Source organism: Macaca nemestrina, chromosome 6 (assembly GCF_043159975.1).
Source record: "Macaca nemestrina isolate mMacNem1 chromosome 6, mMacNem.hap1, whole genome shotgun sequence".
Lineage (NCBI taxonomy): Eukaryota > Metazoa > Chordata > Mammalia > Primates > Cercopithecidae > Macaca > Macaca nemestrina.
The window spans coordinates 28826606-28850931 of NC_092130.1; the positions used below are offsets into that span (position 1 = coordinate 28826606).

Genomic DNA, 24326 nt, shown 5'->3' on the forward strand with positions numbered 1-24326 from the left:
CCATGTTGGCCAGGCTGATCTGGAACTCCTGACCTCGTGATCCACCCGCCTCAGCCTCCCAAAGTGCTGGGATTACAGGCATGAGCCACCGCACCCGGCTGGCCTCTCATTTTTCAATGAGAATTTTTTTAGAGCAGTTTTACGGCTCACAGCAAAATTGAATGGAAGGTACAGGGATATGCCCTCCCTCCCATGCATAGCCTCCCTCATTATTAACATTCCCCACCAGAATGGTATAGTTGTTGCAACTGACAGCTCTCCATTGATGGGCCATTATCACCTACAGTCCATAGTTTACATTAGGGTTCACTCTTGCTGTTGCACATTCTGTGGGTTTGGATAAATGTATAATATGGATGCAGCATTACGGGCTCTTGCAGATAGTTTCACTGCCCTAAAAATCCTCTGTGTTCTGCCTACTCATCCCTCCTGCCCCCTAACCTCTCTGCCTACTCATCCCTCCTATCCCAACCCCTGGCAACCACAAAACTTATTGCTGTCCCGGTTTTCCAGCATGTCATATAGTTGAAATCATATGATATGTAGCTTTCTCAGACCTGCTTCTTTTACTTAGTAATACGCATTTACGATTCCTCCATATCTTTTCAGGGCTTGATCATTCATTTCTTTTTGGTGTCGAATAATACTCCACTGTCTGGATGTACTATAGTTTATTTACTCATTCACCTTCTCAAGGACATCTTGGTTGCTTCCAAGTTTTGGCAACTATGAATACAACTGCTGTAAACACCTGTGTGCAGGTTTTATGTGGATATAGGTTTTCGACACCTTTGGGTAAATACTGCCAAACAGTCTTCCAAAGTGGCGGAACCATTCCACATTCCCACCAGCAGTGACTGAGAGCTCCTTTTGCTCCACATTCTCGCCAGCATTTGGTGGTGTCCGTGTTCTGGATTTCGACCTTTCTAATGGGTGTGTGGTGTGCTATCTCACTGTTGTCTTAATTTTGCATTTCCCCGATGACATAGGATGTGGAGCATCTTTTCATATATATATTTTTTTTACATCTATAGATCTGCTTTAGTGAGGGGGCTGTTAAGATGTTTGACTCATTTTTAAACTGGGTTGTTTTCTCAATGTTCAGTATTAAGAGTACTTTGTATATTTTAGAAAACAGTATTTTATCAGATTTGCCTTTGAAAATATTTTCTCAGTCTGTGCCTTGTCTTCTTGACACTCTTTTACAAAGCACAGGTTTTTAATTTTTGTTTTGTTTTGTTTTGTTTGAGACAGAGTCTCACTCTGTTGCCCAGGCTGAAGTGCAGTGATGCAATCTCAGCTCACTGCAACCTCTGCCTCCTGGGTTCAAGCAATTCTCCCACCTCAGCCTCCCAAGTAGCTGGGATTACAGGTGCGCACCACCACACCCAGCTAATTTTTATATTTTTAGTAGAGACAGGTTTTGCCATGTTGGTCAGGCTGGTCTTGAACTCCTGACCTCAGGTGATCCCCCTCGCCTTGGCCTCCCAAAGTGCTGGGATTACAGGCATGAGCCACTGCACCTGCCCTACTGGTTTTTAATTTTAAGGAAGTCTGGTTTGTCAATTATTTCTTTTATACATAACGCCTTCAGTGTTTTATTTAAAAGTCATTGTTAAAGCCAAGGTCTCTAGGTTTTCTCTTATGCTATCATCTACGACTTTTATAGTTTTGCATTTTACATTTAGGTCTATGGTCCACTTTAAGTTATTTTTTGTGAAGGATGTAAGATCTGTGTCTAGGTTCATTTTGTTTGCATGTGGCTGTCCAGTTGTCCAGCACCATTTGCTGAAAAGGCTGTCTGCTCCATTGTGGTGCCCTTGCTCCTTTATCAAAATTCAGCTGGGCCTCTCATTTCTCAGTAAAATGAAGATAGTAAATAATATAGGAATAATAGCTATCTCATATTGTCGTGAGAAATACATGTAAATGGAAAGCTTATTAAAGCATAAACAATAAATGGTGGCCAGAATAATAGAAAATAATACCAGGCCAGGTGTGTGGCTCACACCTGTAATCCCAGCACTTTGAGAGGCTAACGTGGGCGGATCACCTGAGGTCAGGAGTTCAAAACCAGCCTGGCTAACATGGTGAATCCCCGTCTCTACTAAAAATACACAAACCAGCCGAGTGTGGTGGTGGGCGGCTGTAGTCCCAGCTACTCAGGAGGCTGAAGCAGGAGAATCGCTTGAACCCGGCAGGTGGAGGCTGCAGTGAGCCAGGATTGTGCCACTGCACTCCAGCCTGGGCAACAGAGCAAGACTCTGTCTCAAAAAACAAAAAACAAAAAAGGACAGGTAGCATACAGATAGGACTGATTTATCAGGACTGTGCAGGAGATCACAAATTGTCCAGTGTTGTCCAAATTTCTGTTGTTTTGCTTATCACTTTCATAATTTTTGCCCTGATAGAATACAACTCGTACTATAATACTTAAAAAATATATTTCGATGTTTACAAAATACTCTCTATTCATCTTTAAACAATAATATCTCTACACTAAAGGATTTGAGAGTATTTCTTCCTGATACCATGAAAATAAGTAACCATTCAGATTAAAAAATGACTGTCGGGGCCCCCTGTTTGTCTTTGGGAAACAATGACCTGGTCCTCCTCATTCCTAATGTTCCGTACACTAAGGCCCATAGAGAAGGGATTTGTCTGAGGTCTCTCAGTCAGAATTCCAGGGGCAAGATCCCAACTCAGGTCCGACACCCAGCCTGGGAATGTCCACACAGCACCTCCCTGCCTCCCATTCTCCCGGATGGGGAACGCCTTCTTATCCAGCCCACCTCCATCCTCTCCTCACCAGGCCCCGCCTTCTCCTTTTCGTCCACAGCCTGAGTCTTCACAGATTAGCCACCAGAGGGCTCTCTGGGATCAAGGACTAGTTTACTGAGCCTGCGGGGAGGGCTAAAGGTTTTCAGGTAAATCCCCGCATCCTAAACCACTGGCACTCAGGTAGATTTTCAGTTCACCGTCATTACCCTCACTACCATCAGCCACCACCTCTACTGCCTCCTCTTACTGAGCATTTGCTATGCCAGGTACTGTGCAAGCACTTAGTGTCTTATCTCATTTAATTCTCACAAAAACCTAATGAGGCACCAGGCGCAGTGGCTCCCACCTGTAATCCCAGCACTTTGGGAGGCCGAGGTGGTGGGATCACCTGAGGTCAGGAGTTCGAGACCAGCCTGGCCAACATGGTGAAACCCCGTCTCTACTAAAAATACAAAACTAGCTGGGCATGGTGGCATGTGCCTGTAATCCCAGCTACTAGGGAGGCTGAGGCAAGAGAATCACTTGAACCTGGGAGATGGAGTTTGCAGTGAGCCGAGATCATGCCACTGCACTTCAGCCTGGGTGACAGAGCGAGACTCCATCTCAAAACAACAACAACAACAAAAACCCTAACGAGGTAGGTACTATCATCATTTACGAATGGAGAAACCGAGGCACAGATAAACTGAGGGGCCCGTAATTTGTGTTAGTAACTTAAATAAGGTAAGTCACAGAGTTCACGAGTGACAGGGCCAGGATTCCAATCCAGGTCGGCCTGACTCAGGAGGTGCGCCTTATATTTGGGTTCGTGAAATAAATGACAAATACAGAGGACTGATGAGCAGCGGCAAGTGCAACGGAGCAGGCTGAGTTCAGAACAAGCCAAGAGAAGGCCATGCTCACTTCCAGGTGGCACAGAGCCAGGGTATCCAGATTTGGGGAGGTGGGGGTCTGCTCCCCTTAGGGCTCAACCCCAGGCCTCTCCTGAAGCCCTACATCCACTTTTGGGGCTGGGCCTTAAGAGTGGCACAGCGACCTTGAGCATTGCTAGAGGAGCAGGCTGGGAGGGAGAGGCAGGGTGGGGACCTGCTGCCATGCCGTGAGGAGTGGTTTCAGGAGCCAGACGAGGCCTTGCTCTTGGAGAAGGAAACGCAGCTGGGATTTGCCAGGACAAACCGTGTAAGAATTGGGAAACAGGAGAATTGGGAAACGGCTTCCTTCGGGGGCTGGCGGGTGAGGGAGGGCTTGCACAGTTGTTGTCACTGTGGTTTTCAAGCCTTTACAGGAAGGGCACATATGTTTTATCAGGCATCAGGGCAGTGCTCTGGAGGGAGGCACATGGGATGGATCTCTGAGGCAGGCACGAGGCCTGGGCTAGAACTCTCAAAACGTGAGCGTCTGGGGATGAGGAAGGACAGAGCCAAAGGCCTTGGGGGGAAAACGACCTCTGTTGGACTGAAGATTATGTATGAAGATTCTAAAAGAGCTAGAGGGCAAAAAAGACCCACCAGGTAAAGTTGTAAGGCACGGAATGCTGTGCCCAGGGCCCGCAGCTGGTCTAGTATAGAAGAGTCAACCCAACCTCTTTGCACGACTTGAAACATTGGTGCACTGCCAGCCTGCTAGGGCGCCAGACCCAGGTGCTGATCCATCACCTGTGGTGCGGTGTCTAAGGACAGGCTTTGGAAACCCTCGGGCAGCCTCTGACTTCTTCTAAAACAGGGGCACCAGCTGTTTCACTGAATGAAAAGCAGGAACTTTCTCAGGCATCCAGCTGCAAAAAGACAATTTCAAAACTTTTCTCAAAATTCCTCAATGAATCCAAAGCGTCCAACCAAGAAAGGTGCTTGGTTAGATTGATACAAAGATGACAATATAGTGATGTCACCTCCTTAGCAGGCCAGGGCACTATTCACTATGGAAGGAGACTACACTGAATTTAGTAACCAAAGATTTCGGATATATAATTAGCCCCCAGGGGAAGAGTGGGGGTAGATGTCATCTGACTTGATCAGTGCCCTCAGGCAGCTCACAATCTGGGGAAAGCGGCCGAGTAGTCACATGTCTCCAGCGCAGGCAGGTATGAGGATAACCAGAGGAGGGCGGTGACAGCATTGCTGAGGACGAGTTGTAAGTTCTGACTGAACTGGCCAGGGAAGGTCTACAGGGGCCCAGCCATCTGAGCTGGTCTTAAAGCAGAGCTTCCGATTTAGCACAGAAAGGAGGGTCAGCTAGGCTAAGGGAAAATCCCAAAGGGAAGGCCTAGAGGTTTTAAGTATTTGGGCAATGGTGGGTAGTTCTGATGGCTGGGAGTGACTTATGGAGGGCAGGGTGCAAAGCAGGCTGGAGTCAAAAGACAGGCTTGGAAATGTGCCGTGCTCACTGAAGGAGGTGAGGTAAAGAATGAAGGAATCAGCTGGCAGGGGAGAAAATTCCAGCGGCGAGGACATGAGGTTTGACATCAGACAGACCTGGCTTCGCTACTTTAGAAATGTGATTTTGGGCAAGTCATGTAAACTTTTATGCCCAGTTTGCAAAGTGGGGATATTACCAGCACTTTCCTTCACTGGATTTGAGTATTAAAGGAGACAACATACATAAAGTGCTTAGCGTAGCTGGTATAGTGAACGTTCAGGAGATGTTAGAGATATTTTACCATTACTACTGGAAAAGCAGCTCTTTGTGTACTATCCATATTGACACACTTTCCTTTGCTCCATGGCCACAATAAAAGGACATTCCCACCCACCCCGCTGGGCGCAGTGGCTCATGCCTGTAATCCCAGCACTTTGGGAGGCCGAGGCGGGCAGATCACCTGAGGTCAGGAGTTCGAGACCAGCCTGGCCAATGTAGTGAAACCCCGTCTCTACTAAAAATACAAACATTAGCTGGGCGTGGTGGCAGGCGCCTGTAATCCCAGCTACTCGGGAGGCTGAGGCAGAGAATCACTTGAACCCGGGAGGTGGAGGTTGCAGTGAGCCGAGATCATGCCACTAGCACTCCAGCCTGGGGGACTAGAGCGAGACTTCTTCTCAAAAAAAAAAAAAAAAAAAAAAAAAAAAAAAAGGACATGCCCCCAGCTAAAGGTAGGTGGGTGGGAGCTAAATTGTTCTCAGGCATTGGTTCCTGGCAGCTGAGGTGGGTGATTTCCACCCCATCCCCCACCCCAGCCAAGGGGATATTTGGCAATTCTGGAGACATTTTTAGTTGTCACAACTTGCAGGGTGCAACTGACATCTAGTCGGCAGAGGCCCAGGATGCTGCTAAACATCCTACAATGCACAGAAAAGCCCCTCAACAAAGAATTAGGCAGCCCCAAATGGCAATAATAGTGCAGTTAAGAAACTCTGTCCTAAAGAAACCCATGCAGCCTTTATGTAGCACGGAGCAGCTGGAAATCCAGCCTGGGGCAAAAGTACACTTATGCCAAAAATAGAAGTTATGCATATGGTTCTGCTCATTTCTAAAAAGGCACCATTCTGGATTCTACATCTGTGAGAGTAAATATCAGGGTGGGTGAAAAATGAAAGGCAATCTAACAATGTAAAGAATAGTATACCATGATAAAGCAGGATTTATTCCAAGTAAGTAAGCAAGGCCAGTTCAATATTCAAAAATCAGTTAACGGAATCCACCATATCAAAAGGTGAAAAAAGAAGAACTGTACGATCATGTCAGATACAGAAAAATCATTTGACAAAATTCAGTACTCATTCATGATTTTTAAAGTATCTCAGCACAGTAATAGAGGGGAACTTCTATAAAAAGTATACTACTTACATCATAGTTAAAGTGAAAGACTGAATGCTTTCCCTACAAGATCAGAGACAGGACTAGGATGTTCACTCTCACCACTTGTTTTAAACTAGAAATTTGAACCATTGCAATATGGCCAAAAAAAAAAAAAAAAAAGAAAAAAGAAAAGAGATACACATTGGAAAAAAGAAATACACCTATCTCTATTTGCAGATAACGTGGTTGTCTAAAAAGAAAATCCCGGCCAGGCACGGTGGCTCACACCTGTAATCCCAACACTTGGGGTGGCTGAGGTGGGTGGATCATGAGGTCAGGAGATCGAGACCATCCTGGCTAACATGGTGAAACCCTCTCTCTACTAAAAATACAAAAAATTAGCCGGGCTAATTAGAGGCTGAGGCAGGAGAACTGCATGAACCCAGGAGGCGGAGCTTGCAGTGAGCCGAGATCATGCCACTGCACTCCAGCCTGGGCCACAGAGCGAGACTCTGTCTCAAAAAAAAAAAAAAGCACGAAATCTAACCAAAAACTCACAGAATTATTGAGTACAGAAAGGTCACAGGATACAAGATTAAAATACATAAATCAGTTGTATTTCTATATACTACCAATGGACACACAGACACTGGAATAAAAAAATACCATTTATAATTGCTCCAAAAAAAATTAAATACTTAAGTATAAATCTAACAAAACACAGGATCTGACAAATGGTTACAATAACAAATAGTGTTGGGAAGCCAAGGCGAGTGGATCACCTGAGATCAGGAGTTCAAGACCAGCCTGGCCAACATGGCAAAGCCCCCTCTCTACTAAAAGTACAAAAATCAGCTGGGCATGGTGGCACACACCTGTAGTCCCAGCTACTGAAGAGGCTAAGACAGGAGAATCACTTGAACCCAGGAGGCGGAGGTTGCAGTGAGCCAAGATGGTGCCACTGCACACCAGCCTGGGTGACAGAGACTCTATCTCAAAAAACAAACCAACAAACAAAAACCCACAAGTAGTGATAACAGCAAAGGCTGGCAAAGTTGCAGAGGAAACAGACCACTCATACATTGTTGCTCGAGTAGTAAAATGGTACAGTCATTCTGGAAAATGGTTTAGAAGTTCCTTTTAAAACTAATAATGGGGCTCACCATATGTATTAGTCCATTTTCACGCTGCTGATAAAGATATACCAGAGACTGGGCAATTTACAAAAGAAAGAGGTTTAATTGGATTTACAGTTCCACGTAGCTGAGGAGGCCTCACAATCATGGTGGAGGGCAAGGAGGAGCAGGTCACATCTTAAGTGGATGGTGGCAGGCAAAGAGAATGAGCGTGTGCAGGGAGACTCCCCTTTTTAAAACCATCACACCTCGTGAGGCTTACTCACTATCACGAGAACAATGCAGGAAACACATGCCCCCACAATTCAATCACCTCCCACAGGGTCCCTCCCACAACATGTGGAAACTCAAGATGAGATTTGAGTGGGGACACAGCCAAACCATATCACCATACAATTCAACAGTTGTGCTCCTGGGCATATATCCCAGAGGAATTAAAACTTATTTTCATGCAGGAACACTTGCACAAATATTTATAGCACTTTATTTGTAATAACCAAATCTGGAAACTATGCACATTTCTTTCAGTGAGTGAATGGTTAAATATCAGTACCATGGGATCCTACTCAACAATAAAAAGAAACAAACTATTGATAAATGCAACAACTTAGATGAACATCAAGGAAATTATACTGAGTGAAAGAAGCCAACCCCAAAAAGATACATATGGCATAATTCAATTTATTGAATTATTATTATTTATTCCATGAATAACAAAATTATAGAGATGAAGAACAGATTCGTGGCTTCTGGGGAAGGTTAGGGATGTGGGGGACTGAAGGGAATGGGTATTTATAAAGGGGTAGCATAAAGGAGTCTTGAGGTGATGATACAGTTAGGTATCTAGTTTATGGTAGTGGTGCATACAAAGCTACTCATGATAAAACTGCATACAGCTATACACAAACACACACACAAACAAATGAGTATCTGTATAACTAACGAAATCTGCATCAGCTCTATGGATTGTGCCAATGTCAATTTCCTGGTTTCGATAATGTACTACAGTTATGCAAGATATTAACACTGGGAAGCCCAGCTGAAGGGTGCTCTGGACCTGGACCTCCCTCCTGTGCCTTTGACTCTTCCTGTAAATCTACAATTATTTTCCAATAAAAAACATATCAAAAGAAGTAGATGACTGAATTTTAAGAGGCAAAATATTTGAACAAATACTTCATTAAAAAGATAGGCCAATAAGCATGTAAGGGGGTGCAAAACATCACTAGTCATTGGGGAAATGCAAATTACAACTGCAATGAGATGCCACTTCACACCTATTAGAGGGCTAAAATTTAAAAGACCACAATATTAAGTATTGGTGAGGATATGGAGCAACTGTAACTGTTATACATTAGGAATCCAAAAGGGAACGGCCACTTTGGAAAACAATTTGCCGAAAGTTAACACACATTTCCCATACAACCCCATCATTTCACCTCTAGGTATTTACCCAAGAGAAATAAAAACATAGGTCTACACAAAGACCTGTACATGAGTATTTATAGCAGCTTTATTCATAATAGTAATTTTTTCATAATTAAGTATAGAGTATATTTGAGCCCAAAACTTGAGAATGGCCACTGGGGTGCACAGATTCAAGTTGCCCTCATAACATACTCTGATTAGCAGCAGTTACAAGTGAGTTTTAAGGAAGAAAGAAGAGGCAGTTTCTAAACTGTTTACCAGGAATTTACATTAAAATAACTAAGCCATAACAGCTAAAAATTGGAAGCAGCCTCAAAGACTATCAACTAATGAATGGATAAACAAATTATGGTTCACTCATGCAATGGATACTACTCAGCAATAAAAAGAATCAATTATGGATACATGTAACAACGTGGAGGAATATAAAAAGCATGATTATGTTAAGTGAAAGAAACCAGACACAAAGGGCTGCATACGTAATGGTTTTATATGACATTCTAGAAAAGACAAAACTGGAGACAGAAAAAACAGATTAGTAGCTGCCAGCGACTGAGTGGTGTGAGGATGGGATTGATTGCAAAGGGGCACAAGGGACCTTCTGGGGGCAAAGGAGATGGTCTGTATCTTGACTGAGATGGTGGTCACATGACTGTATGCAAAACACACTGAACTGTACATTTGAAAAGGTAGATCTAAATTTAATTACATGTAAATTTTACTCCATTTTTTTTTAAAGGAGACCAATGGCCAAGGGTCTAGTAAAGCATACCCATTAAAGACACACATAGTTCCTCAGCACAACCACAATAGGCTAAGTATGAGGAAGGCAACCTACATAGCAAAGAGCCCCAGGCTTAGGGTCCACTGTCACTCAGGTTTATGCCTCCAGTAGTAGTGCAATGGGCTTACCGGAGGGCCCTGGCTCTCTGGAAGAAGAGGTTACAGCCATTAGGTATAAATGTGAGCAGAAATAAAAACTTCAAGAGGTGGACAACCTAAAAGAGGATCGAGTGCTCTCCACAGAGGAAGTCAACAAGACATCAGTGCATGGACGGACAGCCAGAACAACAAGCAGAAGTACTTTGGAGTCCTGGTTTTCTACAAGTCAGCGAATATTTCAGAAAATGTTTAATAAGTCCTTTGTGATTATGACATATGGCACTTTACAACATTCTCTCTAATCCTCATGACAATTCCTCAAGGCAAACCTCCCTCTTGAGGTTGCAACAAAGACACGCAGCCAGCGCCTTGGGAAGCACTCAGGTTCTGGAACCAGAAGACTTGCACGTGTATCCCAATGCTGCTACCTACCGGTGGGCAGCTTGGCATAGCTACTAAATCTCTTTGACCTTCCTGTTCCAGAAATGATAATGACAATGAAAATAGACTATATGCCTGCCTTCCTCTCTTGGTAAAATATTATCCTTTTAAGAGTGTTCCTTGAAGGCTCTGTTTTTAAACTTATACAAGTAAGTGTATTTCCCTGAGTTCTATGAGCTACTCTAGCAAATTAATCAAACCCCAAAACAGAGTCATGGGAACCCTGATTTACAATTTTTAGCCAGCCAGAAGCACAGGTAAACAACCTGGTACTTGCAATTGGCACTGGAAGTGGTGGTGGTGGTGAGGGGTGTCACTCTTGGGGACTGAGCCCTCATCCTGTGGGATCTGATGCCATCTCCAGGCAGGTGGTGTCAGAATTGAATTGGAGCACACCTGCCTAGTGTTTGCTGCAGAACTGATTGCGTGCTTGCTGGTGGGAACAAATTCCAAGTAATTTTTTTGGGGGGGAACCAATGTATTGAGAATAAACATTTTAAGCCTTAAGTGTGTCTTCCCACTCAGTGACAAAAAGGGAAGGGAAGGAGTGTCATCTTTTCCATTGTCCTGTCCTGAAATTAATCTCCACATTTCAAGAAAATTAAGTGTTACCTATTGTGTCAGATTTCTTCAGAGAAACAAAGCCAGTAGGAGATATATATATACACACACATATATACATACACATATATGAATATAAATACACATAGAAAGACTGAGAGAGAGAGATCAAGGAACTGGCTCCCATGACTGTGTGAGCCGGCAAGTCTGCGAGTCACAGGGCAGGCCCGTAGGAGCTGATGCTGCAGTCTGGAGGCAGAATTTCTTCTCCAAGGAAACCTCAGCTTTGCTCTAAAGGCCTTTACACTGATTGAATGTGGCCCACCCACAATACTGAGAAAACCTCTTTTACTTAAAGGCAACTGATTATAGACGTTAACCACATTTACAAAACACCTTTGCAGCAACACCTGGATTAGTGTTTGACTGAATTATAAGTTGACACATATAAAACTGGCCATCACACCTGTCACATGGGCTCATCTGCTATGCAAGGAGAGGGCTGAAAATTCTTACTCAAGTCTTCAAGAGAAGCGGAAGGAGGTTTAGGGAGGGGAGGATTGTCTAACAGAAAAAAACAAAAAAACATTCCTGGCCCCTTTCTTCTTGGGCAACTCTTAATTCCATGGAAGGGTCTACTGCTTGTGCCACTCTCATATGAACTCTGTGGCATAAACCAGAAACATCTAACCCAGTATCTAGTCAAGGGATCTGAGTGATATAAAAAGGAAAAAAAAAAGACACAGACAGCAACCTCTCAAAAATAAAAAATAAAATTCATTTATTGAAAAGAAAAAGCTTAACATATGATCCATGTGCAAACCCCCAAACAGGATCTATGAACTCTGGCATGATCCACATCCACGCAGGCACATAACATACACAGTACTGTCTAGTTAGCAACACCTACGGATTGGTTGATTTTCTTCACACACCATTGTTTTACAATAGAGTTACCAATTTTATTACCCACTGAAAGAACATAGCTTCCCGAGAATCACTTTGATTTAAACCAAATAACACAGTGAATGACAAGCACCCTGTACCTATATCTCCTACCTTCCTTACTCTGATAACCTCCTATCAGCACCATTTATGTCCTCTGGCCAGGGAATGACTCAGTGGCACAAAGGAAAGAGAAGAAATGTTACAGGCTGATATTGTTGGGGCAAATAGCCTTGCAACCAGCCGGATTTACTGTCTAAAAGTATTAACCGTAATTTCAAAGACAAACCACACCCCTTCCTTTTCCCCTAATGGCCTCAGAGATCTGTAATGTACTTTGGAAAATTAACTTCTAAGGCAGACTGGAAGCCAGCCTCAAGTCCTGCCACTTGGACTCTGTGTCTTCTCTTTGAGGAAGCAGCATTGAGGAAGCAGCATTGTGGACCCAATGGGGGCAGATGCTGAAGCTTGCCTTAACATCTCAGCAGCTACAAAATAAAATCCACTGATACAGAAACCCTTGCTGTGAGCAGTGAGGACAGAGAGCTGTAAACAGACATAAATTGAGATTTTTGCACTTCTGAAAAATATGAGGTGAACATTCGTGCTAAACAGAGATAATGTTCTAGGAAGGGAGAAATCTGAGAAGAGAAAAGTAAGATGAGAGATGAGAGAGAAGAAACATGATTTTTTGAATGCATTTGTTTAGGATCAACACTTTAAGACTACTGATAAAACTATAAATTTCCTGGGGATAGACAGTGAGCAGTGAGCATCAGCCAATGAATCCAGCTGCAGAGGAGAGATGGAAGAGGGCAGCTGAAGTGAAATGACACACATTCACACGTATCTCGCCAGGGCTTGTGCAGATGAAGGGATCTTAGCAGCTGGACAGCAGCACAACATAAATAATGCCACTTGTGAATGGTGACAACTGCTAGGCAGAGTGAACAGAAGATGCCAGCTCACACTCTTCCCAGCAAGTGTCTGCATTTAGCAGGAGGTGCACTGCCCACTGAGAGCTGGAAGCCTGCTCCCAACAGCAGCATTTGGAGGAGAGAACCACCAAGGGCCTCTGAGAAAGCTACCTCTCGCTTGGGGCAATTGGGGTGACAGGAGCAGGGTCACAAAGCTCAAGAGTATCTGGCTGGGAAAGCCCACGGCTCCCCTTTGCTCCAGCAGATGCAGCCTCACACTCCTGAAAGCCTTTGCTCTGTTGCTCTGTGATCGTATTTCTACTTATCGTGGGAGGACACCAGGGAGGGTTCTCTGTTTCAAGAAGCCCTTTGGGCTGCATAAGAGATTCTGGGCTGGCTGAGGGCTGCTTGCATAAGAGGAGGAAGGGCTTCCTCCCACTACTACTGACTGGCTGATCCTTTGCTTGATGCCTAACAGCTGTGCACCTGCACAGCCAGGAAGGCCCTCCAGCTGGAGCGCCCTTCCTGGGTCTTCTGGAAGAGCCACGCAATCAGTCTGTCAGTGTAGCAGGAACACAAGCCAGAGATCAAACAGGCAATGCCAAATTGGCTTCCAGAAATCCTAAAGCTACAGCCAACTCTCCTACATACCGTGTTCTCACAGCCAGGCAGCAATAGCCTGCATCTTGCTAAGAGCTGGGGGACCCCCAGGATTCTCCCATCCAGTCCTCAGGTGCCAACATCACAGTCCCAATCTCAGAACTCGGCTGGGCAGGATGGCCTCTAGCAGCTCTGAGTAAACAGAAACGTCCACCAAGGAGGACATGGGCAGGACACAGGTCTGGCCCTCCAGGTGGCCTCTACCTTCTCACTGAGACCACTCTTAGCACCGCTGGGGAAGACAGCTAAGATAGTGGTTGGGCTGCCAGAGCCCGAACTTGGAACCAGGAGATGACAGTTTCCGAGCCCACTTTGGTAACTTCTAAACCTGAGACTTCAGAAGACAGGGCCTCTGCTACTCCCAGCTAGATTCGTGGTCACATAGCACCTGTTAAGAGTCCACCATAGAACAGAAAGGGTGGTGAAAAGCATCCTTCTCCTAAGGAAGAACAAGTCAACAATGACGGCATGTTCCTAAGTTAACAAATTATTAGGTAGGTGGGGAGTCACTACAATGAGAGTCCACTTTTCCCATCCCTTCACCTGGAAGTCAGCTCTCCTGGCTTTGGAACAGAAGAGACAGAAAAAACTGGGGCCATGTGGCTGGGTCACAGCCCTTATGAGCTTTGGGTGAAACGCAGAAGCAAAACCCCTGATACATTTTTGCTGCTCTCCTTCAACCAACTTTCAGAGTGAACTGTATCTGCAGTGAAGCAAGAGCCTGGTGACGGAACAGAGGAGACAAGGGGTCTGGTCTGTTACTTACACAGGAACACACACACACACACACTGTGCACACACACACACAGCTAAAGAGGGGAAATTCTTCAATGGCCTTCTGAAATACTTTGTGCACCAAGAGGAAAGAAGAGGCAGTCCACAGCAAGGCAATGTATCTTCCTCTGCCTTCTCTGAAGTTTGCTCCCAAATCTGAAGGCTGACCTTGAGGAGGGCCAACCTCAAGGCTGTTTGCGAAACCCAGGGAGGCATTCTGGGGGAAAGACAGGGCTCATAATTAGTGTTCAGTGGTTCCTTTCAAAGTCTAGGCCACAGAGGCAGTGTGGGGCCGGGCACTGGTTCTGCCCTATTCCCCACTGATTGTAAACAACCAAGCACCGCGCGTAGTGTCAGACCAGCTGCTGTAAAGTCTATGAACTTAATGTCAAACTCTCTGTGCACACTGACCTCAGCTACTCATCCGTGGCAATAGAGCGGGTGTCGTCCCAGCACGATGGCAACTAAGCATTGCTGATCCTTTCACCTGGCAGGGGCTGAGGCTGAAACATGGGCCTGCATGCACACAGCCCCATTTTATACGCCTCTCGCTCAGCCACCCTTCCCTCAGCCCAGTGCACCCACACATTTCTGCAGTCCTTCAATGCCTTTTCAGTATGAAACCAGGCTGGTCAACAGGAGGCAAAATCTGCGCCTCCTCACCGAGGTACATTTTTAGATGATCCTGATTAAAACCTTTGCGTCCTCAGCCAAGAGTGCCGAGGACCCCAGCAGACATCTCCTGGAGCGAGCTTCTTTTTAGCAGGAGAAGTTGAGTCAAAGTTTACTGAAGAAGAAGTAATTCGTAATAGCCCCAGATCCAGAGACAGTCTAACAACAAAAATCTGATTTTAAATAAAAGATAAATATTTTCCGTTTAGACAACACTTCCTATGTTTTAAGAGCTAAAGCAACTAAGAATACAGTACTGTGACCCATCCTAAGGAATCCGCGGAAGAGACGCATTGCCTTAAGGGGCACAGCAAGCCAGAGAGTCAAGATTAAAAACTCCAGTTTGGGGGGCCTGTTTCAAATGACCAGGTAGGTCCAGCCAGCCCCTGGAGACTCGAGTAGGAAGAATACTGAGGTACAACATTTGGCAGAGAGATGAGAAAGAGGCCCAGCTTTACAAAGAGGGGGAGTTCCCAGTTATTTAATCTACGCCTAGACCAGAAAAGGTGAAAACATGAGGTGGGGGACACTAAAATTGTTAAATAAAGTGAACTGTGCAGTAAGAATGAATTGGGCGAGGCGCACCAGCAGCGGGGGAGGAAGGGAGGAAGGAGGAGGCACGATGAGGGGGAGCTGGAAAGGTCTGGGTGTAAATAGGTACAAGTGAGCGATGGCGGCCCTGTCACTAGTGGCACTTCTGCATGTCTGCCACCCCACTTTTCCCCTGCCCTCAGGTTACCTGGCCCGGGGTATCCAGGAGCCAGGCAGAGGGGTTCCCACAGCAACCCTGATTTTCCTCAGAGCCTGGACCATACCTGAGGCTCTGGGGACAGGTAACGGGGGACACACGAGGCAGGGGTAGGCAGCTGCAGAGACAAACCCAGATCCCTATATGAAGGCACGGGTGGAATTGATGAAGATGGGAGCATTGCTTGGCTGGATCAGCTCATAGAGGGCCTCATAGGTCCCCACCACAAAGCCCACGAAGCCCAGGACGCTGATCAGGGCGTCCTTGAAGATGGTGAGGGGGCTCATGCCCTCTGAGTAGAAGGTGGTGACCTCCAGGAGCGGTGGGATGATGAGGGCCAGGGCGCTGCTGCTCACGGAGCCCACCAGGGAGATGACCAGGTCCAGGCGGGGGATGAGGATGGCCAAGATGCCTGCAGAAAGAGAGGACATGCCTGTTTAAGATGCCCAGAGCTGGGAGAGGTCCGTCTCCCTGCTGTTGAGCAAATTCAGCATCTGTCCATCTTCTAGGATTGAGAGCTCTAAGAAAACGCAGACATTATCCAGTTCAATCTCTGTGAAACAGATGCCCAGAAACGTGGAATAACTGGCGTCCCCCTGCAAGGTCAGCAGAACTGGGACTGGAACCTGGATCTTCCGGCTCCAGTTCCTGGGCTTTCAGCTTTTCCTGCTACAGCGCGTGACTTCCATCTTTCTGCACAGAAGGAACCAAATTACGTTTCAGGGCAATCTGGTTTCTACCAAAGGAGGGAGGGTAGGGGGCAGAAAAGGAGGTGGACATTTCTGAGCAGCTGCTCATTTTCTTACCACTCAGGGAGACTCCAACACAAACATTTCTACTTGACTGACAAGAAACCAAATAGGAAAAGAAACCCCTCTTTCTGGAAAGACACCGTGATAAAACCGCATTTCACAGAGCATTTTCATACAGGTGAAAAAAAGCAGTTCTGTGTGCAGGCTGACCCCTGGCAAAGCTCCACACAATGACCGTATCTCTGTGTCAGGACACCCACTGCCTCTCACATCTGAAACTCAGTCACGGGCGAGCGAGGAAGGAGGAACTGACGGAGACCAATGGTGCACTGCCGCAGGAGGTGCCATCAGCTTCCGTGCCATACCAGCCATTGCCAACACTGCCAGACAGTGCTGTAAGCAGGAGGCTTCACCGAATACAAGTATCCTAGTGCCCACTGACCCCATGCTTCCCATCTCACCGATCTTTCCACCAGGCAGGCAAAGGCCAGTGTTTCACAGGTTTATTGAGGGTTGCGGGCTCTGGAACTAGGTTCTTGTGTTCAGATCTTGGCTCTGCTGCTAATTAGCTGAATGACACTGGGGAAGGTATGGTACCTTTCTATTCCCCAGTTTTCTTGTTGGCAAAATGGGGCTATTAACTGCTCCTATATCATAGAGATGTCATGATGGTCAAATGAGGTTATGCAGGTGCCTCACAAAAGGCCTGGTGTACAGTAGGGAGGTCTTACATGTTAATGTTATCGTCATTAGTATTCATCTTTTTGGCCATGAAAAGTGCGTCCTGCTACAGCATGACTTCCTGTTAGTTACTAACCCGTCAGTAATCAAACGGAGTTTCACAGATTGTCTCTCCCACTGCTGGGCTACAGCTGGATGCTCCCAGCCTTGATACAGACATCCAGAGCTTATCTACTACCTCACTGATTCCTACGAGAGGTTACCTTTTGTATGAGAGGTTTGCTTCTAAGTTCATTTTGTAAGGCAAAAATGTAGTCAAGTCACTCTAAGAAGGCATCACCCTGGTGAGATTGCCAGGACGTTTGAGTCCAAGGCAGCCAATGTCTACATCGATCACTGCTTCCTTGGATGAGCACCAGAAGAAAGGATTGGATTGCATTTCAAGACCAGATTTTGTAAGAAACACTTTAAACTGAAATGTCTGAAGTTGATTTTTGAGGAGCCACAAAAACAAACAAAATACAATAGCACTCCCTGCAGTAAGATGAGAGGCATGTGGGAACCAGGACTTACCAGGTAATATGGTTTGGATATTTGTCCCCTCCAAATTTCATGTTGAAATATGATCCCCAATGTCAGAGGTGGGGCCTGGTGGGAAGAGTCGTGGGGGCAAATCCCTCATGAATGACTTGGTGCCCTCCCCAACACAGCTGTTGTTTAAAACAGCCTGGTATCTCCCTTATCCTTGCTCCCTATCTTGCCATGTGAGACCTGCTCCCGCTTTGCCTTCTGCCATGATTAGAAGCTTCCTGAGGCCCTCACCAGAAGCAGATGCTGGCATCGCACTTCCTGTACAGCCTGCAGAGCCATGAGCCAAAATAAACCTCTTTTCTGTATAAATTACCCAGTCTCAGGTGCTTCTTTATAACAATGCAAATGGACTCACACACCAGGGAAAGAGTGGATTCATGCCTCCTGCCTCACACCTACCCTGGAGCTGTGCTGTCCAACACAGTAGCCACAAGCCATGGATGGCTATTTACATTGAAATGAATTAAAATGAAATGAATCCTGTTCTTCAGTCACACTAGCCACATTTCAAAGTCTCAACTACCACTGGTGCCTAGTGGCTGCTGCAATGGACAGCACACACACAGGACATTTCCATCACTGCAGAATGTCTAGTGGTACCCAGCAGACAGCACTGCTAAGCACTCACTAGTGAAGGTGAATCTGCCTCTGTTTCACAGGTATGTAACTCCACAAAATTACTACAGTCCTATGGAAAGAGAGGCCCAGAGGGTGTAAACGACAGGAAGCAACAGAGCTGGGACCAGGATCCAGGACCTCAAGCCCCTGGGCCATAACCTCACAGACCTGATGGGCAAGGAAATGCAGAGGGAGGGGAGACAGGGAGTCTGGCGGATCAGTGGCAGGATCCTGTCTGTGAGGAAATGGGAGGCAGATACCCAGGCTAGCTTTCCCAGGGACGCACCACGGGGCGTGGTGGAGAATCCAGCACACGATCAGCCCTGACCTCTTTCTGCTTTGTCAAGTGGAATTGGACAAGGGATTCAAAGCCTGACAGCAAAGGGGCACAAGGATATTGAGTCTCAGATCCACCTTTGCCACAGTGTTATATACTCTGGAGCAGGTCTTCATCTTTCCTTCTTCTATTAATCAACCATAACGGCAATTCTCATTAACATCTTCACTGATCTCAAGGCTTTGAGAAGTGTGCAAAAAGTTTAGGCTTTTAATTTCCCTGCAACTCAAAAATAGTATGTTTTCAGCCCTTCACTGCTTTGAAATAGAGTTGGTGACATCTCCCAAACCTTGAGGGTTGAATATGGAGAAAATTAGAGGTAAAATTGTAGGCTGGTGACAAAACAGCATTCTCATCACAGGTCATCTAACGCTCAACAAAAGAGCTGGTCTACTGTGGTACCGACACCAAGACACTTGCTCTCTGTGGGGTCTGGGTCTCCCTGCCTAATGTCACCCTCGCAGTGATGGCGCCAGGTGTTACTGTGGGGTGGAAACTGCATGGAGGAAACAGTTGGGAGAACTGAGCCCCAGGGAGAGGGTGGTATAGGAATGGGTGTAGGCTCTGGATTTGGAATGCCCAGGCTCCAACCTCAGCTCTACCACTCAGTGGCTAGTTACCTAAACTCTTTGAGACTCATTTCCCCAACTACTAAACAGGATGGTCAAATGATATCACTCATGTAAAGAAATCAGAGCTCTAAAAACCAGTAGTAAATACTTCAATATTATCACTAGTCCCTGCTCCATAACAAGCTGAGTGGCACAGGGCAAATCAGCTTACTATTCTGAGCCTCAGTTCATTCATTTACCTGTGAAATGTGGTAACTGGGTGATGTCTGAAGTCTCGCCCAACTCTGAAATTCTAAGGACTACACATTCCAGTGTTAGTCACTTAGGACTGTGTTCTGGGATATGTTCCTCACCTCACTGACACCTGGGAAGCACCACATCCTGCCTGAAGGTGGCGCAGCGAAGTGATGGGGCTCCTTTCCCGGAACACATGGCTTGCCCAAAAGGGAGCTTCTAAGCCACTTGGTTTCGTATGAATAAAGGAAGTGTGAGTTTTTCTTCAGTCCCAGCCACACGAGCATCTCCACAAATGCTGAAGTCTGCTCAAGAGACAGGAGGCCTTTATTATCAGAGAAAATGAGTCCCTGGCAGGAGACAAATCAGAGCCTCTCCCAGCCCTGAGAGTCTGTCATCTGCCCACCCTCTCCCATACTGACCTAGCAGGACATATGGGCACTTCATGACAGTTAAGTGGAGTCAGAGAGATGCTCCACTCTGTGGCAAGAGTTAAGTGGAAATAGATACAGAAGCTTGGGATCAGAATTTTTCCTCTGATTGGACAAAGATGTTCTGCTTCGTCATGATATTTTATAAGTAATCTAAAAACTTGTTCTTGTTTTCACCACTATATAAGATAAATATGCCTAATAAAAATATCCTTAGTAGAGATTTTAAGAACATTTCTCTCCTCTTAAAGCCAGGATCACAGGGCTGCAAAGGGAAGTCCCTCTTCCTGTCCTAGCTGAACCACATACCACCACTGAACCCTACACAAAGCGTGACACCGCAGAGGACAAGAGCGAGCCTCCCACTAACATGAAGTGGGAAGAAGAGAAGGATGTCCAAACCAAATCAGTATCAGCAGCTCCCAGGGTTCAACAGCACGGGTATCTGTTTTGCCACCATGGAAAATGACTTTAACTCCAGAAGCAGCAATTGACTACTCAGACATGTGGGGCAAATAAAACCCCTTCTGGCACTAAATGTGTTCTGTGAGTTAAAGTGCCTACGAAGAGAAACTCAACAAGGTAGAGATCTCAGGAAGCAGCCAGCCAGGAATACCCCTCTCCCAACTCTCCCTTAATCCCTGCACCTCCCCACACGAAAAGACCCCAGCCCAGACAAAGAGGAAGACATTTGTATAACAAACTCAGTTATACACTTCTCGGCAGCAGCTCAGCTGTGGCACGTACCAAAGCGGGGACAGAGGCCAACCTCAGCTCAGCCACACGATTAGTCAAGAGGGCTCCAACAGTATTACAAAATGTCTTCCCTTCGGGTGAAGAGACACGAAGAATATGATCTTTTAAACTGCTGAAGCAACATAAGGCCAACAGTCATGTTCACAGAAGGAACTGGATTCTGGAGTCTGTGGTTTTGAACCAGCATCAAAAAGAGCTGACTTATGCACAAGACAAGAGCAAAGCACTGAAAAGAACAAACACACACTTAGGAAATACGCTGGCCATTTACAGCTCTTGTGCTGGGAGCTCTTGCTGCTATTTTATTACGATCAAAGTTCTTAAAACCTACCATGTTACTTTTAAATGTCTATAAATATGCCTTTAAAATTCACAATAATCTTGGACAGAAAACAAAATTTGACTTAGTGGGGGTATAAATTTAAAAAATATGAAAGCAAGGGAAACAACCTCCATGTCTAACATTAAAGGAGTACCTTAGTTAATATGATCCACCAATACAGTGAAATACCATGAGGTCATGAAAATATTACTGAAAGATACGAATATTCATGATATAAAATTAAACAAAATGTGGAAGACAAAGTTATGTGTAAACTACAATGGCAACTATTTTTACAATGAACGCATGAGGATTAAGACACAGAAGATACAATGCAAAAAATACATTACTTTGTTAAATTGGTGGAATATTGGAATTTCTTCTTTTATTCCCAAATGTTTTCACATTGACTTTCTTTTTTTAGAGTAATATTTGTGTAGAAACTTAAAATCAAGCGCCAAGCATCTATACAGAATCACAGAATTTTGGAGTTCAGAGAAACCTTGAAGATCAGACACCTGTCCTGTCTTACAGCTGAGGACCCTGAGGCCTTGTGAGGGTTCCTGGAGGGGGCCAGGGTTACACAGCTAATGAATGATACTGCTCTTCTTCACTGTAGCTGCAAGACTAAAACGTGTGAAAGGCCCAAAGGTACTAAGAAGCTACTCTGTTTGGACCCTGAAGCTTCATCCTCTAAAAATCTGACTGCCTGGAATGTTTTGCAGCTCTGCATTCCAGTCTGAACAGGCTTCTTGAATGATGCGATTTTATGTAATTATATCTTCAGAAATAGGTTTCTGAAATTTTCATAGCAAACTGAAGTAAAATGTGTCACATGGCAAATGCCACAGAGAATCAGTATGAATCACTGAAGGATGGATGGGTTATTGCTCCAAAGAAATCTAAAAAACCATTGATCCTACAACTCCAGACTCAACCAGGTGGGGCCAGCCTCTTCCACACAAGGTCTGGACATAAGGTGACCTGCTAAGTCTGCATTTCCAAAAATATGGGCTGGAAGTAGATACTGTCCAAAATGAAATCATAACGAAATGAGCATTATTCTATGAAATACTTGTTTTCCCTCCCCCTCTTCTCCAACAGTTTGAAATTAAGCATCACAAAGTCTGTATCAGCCATAGTAATCTTTGGAGGATGGGAGAGAGTGGGGAGAAAGTTGAATTCCAAGAAGGCAAAAAAAAATGAAACTACACCAAATTCCTCCTGTTCCCCTTGGAGGGTGAAGAGGAGAAGGAAAAGTTGTGGAAAAGATAGGAAAACACCAGAAATAGCAAAAAAAAAAAAAAAAAAGAAGCTGCTGTTAAAATGTATGAGTATAAATGAAAAACATCAATTAAAGATCTAAAATCACATACTAATCAATGGTGCTGAAAGATCTGAAAGAACAGAAAAGCAAGAACAAAATGAACTTGCATGAATACATTTAAGTTGCTGCTACCACGAAAGGCCTCTACTGAGTCCCACAATTACTTCAAAGTCTCCAAGGAAGGTGAGAGAGGCGAGTGCTCTCAGAGATAAAGGGGGCTGCCTTTTTGAACAGGATGACATGCAATGCTAAGTCACAGCAGATCATAGAAGGGAAAAATAACGGCACACACTAGAAGACCAAAAGCAGCCGTGTCTTCTGAGCATTGTGCTGTTGAAGGGAGACGAGACTCACAGACAGGGCCAGGAAAAGTGAAGCAAAATCCAAGAGGCATCTAAGGATAACATGAGGTCTGTGAATCAGAGACTACTGTCTCCTGGGGGGTGCTGCAGAAATAAACCTGGCAGGAAGTGTGGCATATGCTACAGGGAGGCTGAGTCAGGCTGCAGGGGAAAACTGGGCAGAGAGAGGAGCCAGGCTCCTGTCACTGCCCCAGCTCAATAGGCAGGGAGGAGAAGCTGTTTAGTCAGGAAGGCACGTTTTACCTAGAGAGACCTACTTTTTCTGGAGGGAACACTTTGGAGAAAAGCAAATTATTTGAACTAACCACATGCTTTCTTCCAGTGCCCTTTAGATTTAAGAATTGGGCCCTGAGAGTTTACATGATAAATACAGTACACGTGAAAGGTGTCTCCTCAGCACTTAGAGCTACTCCATCCACGGCGGAAATATACACCTTAGAATCAAAGCATGGAGAGTTACTGGCACAAGACAGGATTAAAATCTGGAATCCAAACATCCCATCTTAGCAGTACACATTAAGGCAATCTACTAGAAAAGCAGGATACATCATGTTCCTTCTTTTTCAGTCACTGTGGGAAGAGCGGCCGGCTTTCAACAGCCCTGGGCCCTGGATTAGCAGCTGTGTGGGCTGTTTCTATAGGCTGGTCTAGGAGAGGGCCTGAAAGAATGACTAAGAGCAAATGCTAGACAACATTCCCATCTTTCATCCTTAAAACAGTCAACCCTAATTAGAATTTTAAAAATCATATGGATCTATTTTTATTCCAAAGACAGAGGCTCAGACTGAATAATTTAAGAAAATTCTCGGGGAAGTCTCAATATAATAAGCAAAGAGGTTCTTGTTAAAAAAAAAAAACAAAAAACAAAACAAAACAAAACAAAAAACAAATAGAGCCAAAAAGAGGAGTCTGTGCTTTAAGCATTTCAATTTGGAAAACAATTGCAAATGTCTTAGAAACTTAAATTCACTATTATAGACCAATTTGCTCCGGGGTTCTCTAGTCTACCAACTCACAAAAGCTACAAAAAAAAATTTTTTTTACTTTTATTTTCTAAATGTCACCAGTTTTCAACCACAGCAAACAGAAGGCTAGCCTGTCTTTTAACTTACACTCCTTGGAACAGGGCTGAGAGAAGAAGAAGAAAACACAAGTGATCAATCAAATACCTAGGTTAATCACTAGAAATTTTCTGAAACATATTTAGTAAGACGGACATTTAAAAATGTGTAGAATACTATCCTACAGGCTCTAAAGGAAATCTAAGGAGTAACTTGTCACACTGGAAAAACAACAATTCGAAAAAACAAATAAGTACCCTTCATCAAAGTAACTTATACTCATTACAGATACGGGTTAAATGGCTTTCAGACCCTTACCTTATTTAATATGGGATAGTAGTTGTATGTCTTTACTCTGAATGATAACCATCTCCACAGCATTTCATACCCTATCTATAAATAAAAACCAACTCCACAGCATTTCATACCCTACCTATAAATAAACCACTGTCCTCATTCCCATGTTCTTTAGAGTACATAAGTAATTAATTCACTTCCCCATCTGGAGGTGCCTCAACTCTGAAAGCGAGGCCATGGGCCAGGTTCTCTGCTCACAAACACAGGCAGTATATGTCAAAAGACACATACTGTCTTTTCTCACGCAA

General features: G+C 44.9%; 1 protein-coding gene across 13 annotated transcripts in view; it reads right to left on the reverse strand.

Moving 5' to 3' along the window:
- Positions 1–24326, reverse strand: part of LOC105466844 (solute carrier family 36 member 1) — a 233569-nt gene that overhangs the window by 163879 nt on the left and 45364 nt on the right. For 6 of the 13 annotated variants that reach the window (XM_071098193.1, XM_011715931.2, XM_011715925.2 and 3 more), the window contains one exon: positions 11726–16089. The exons of 5 other annotated variants lie outside the window; for them this stretch is intronic. In XM_071098193.1, coding sequence (XP_070954294.1) covers positions 15818–16089 — 272 coding nt within the window. In that variant the 3' untranslated portion in view covers positions 11726–15817. 2 more of the 13 variants (XM_071098198.1, XM_011715932.2) reach the window with 2 other exon arrangements.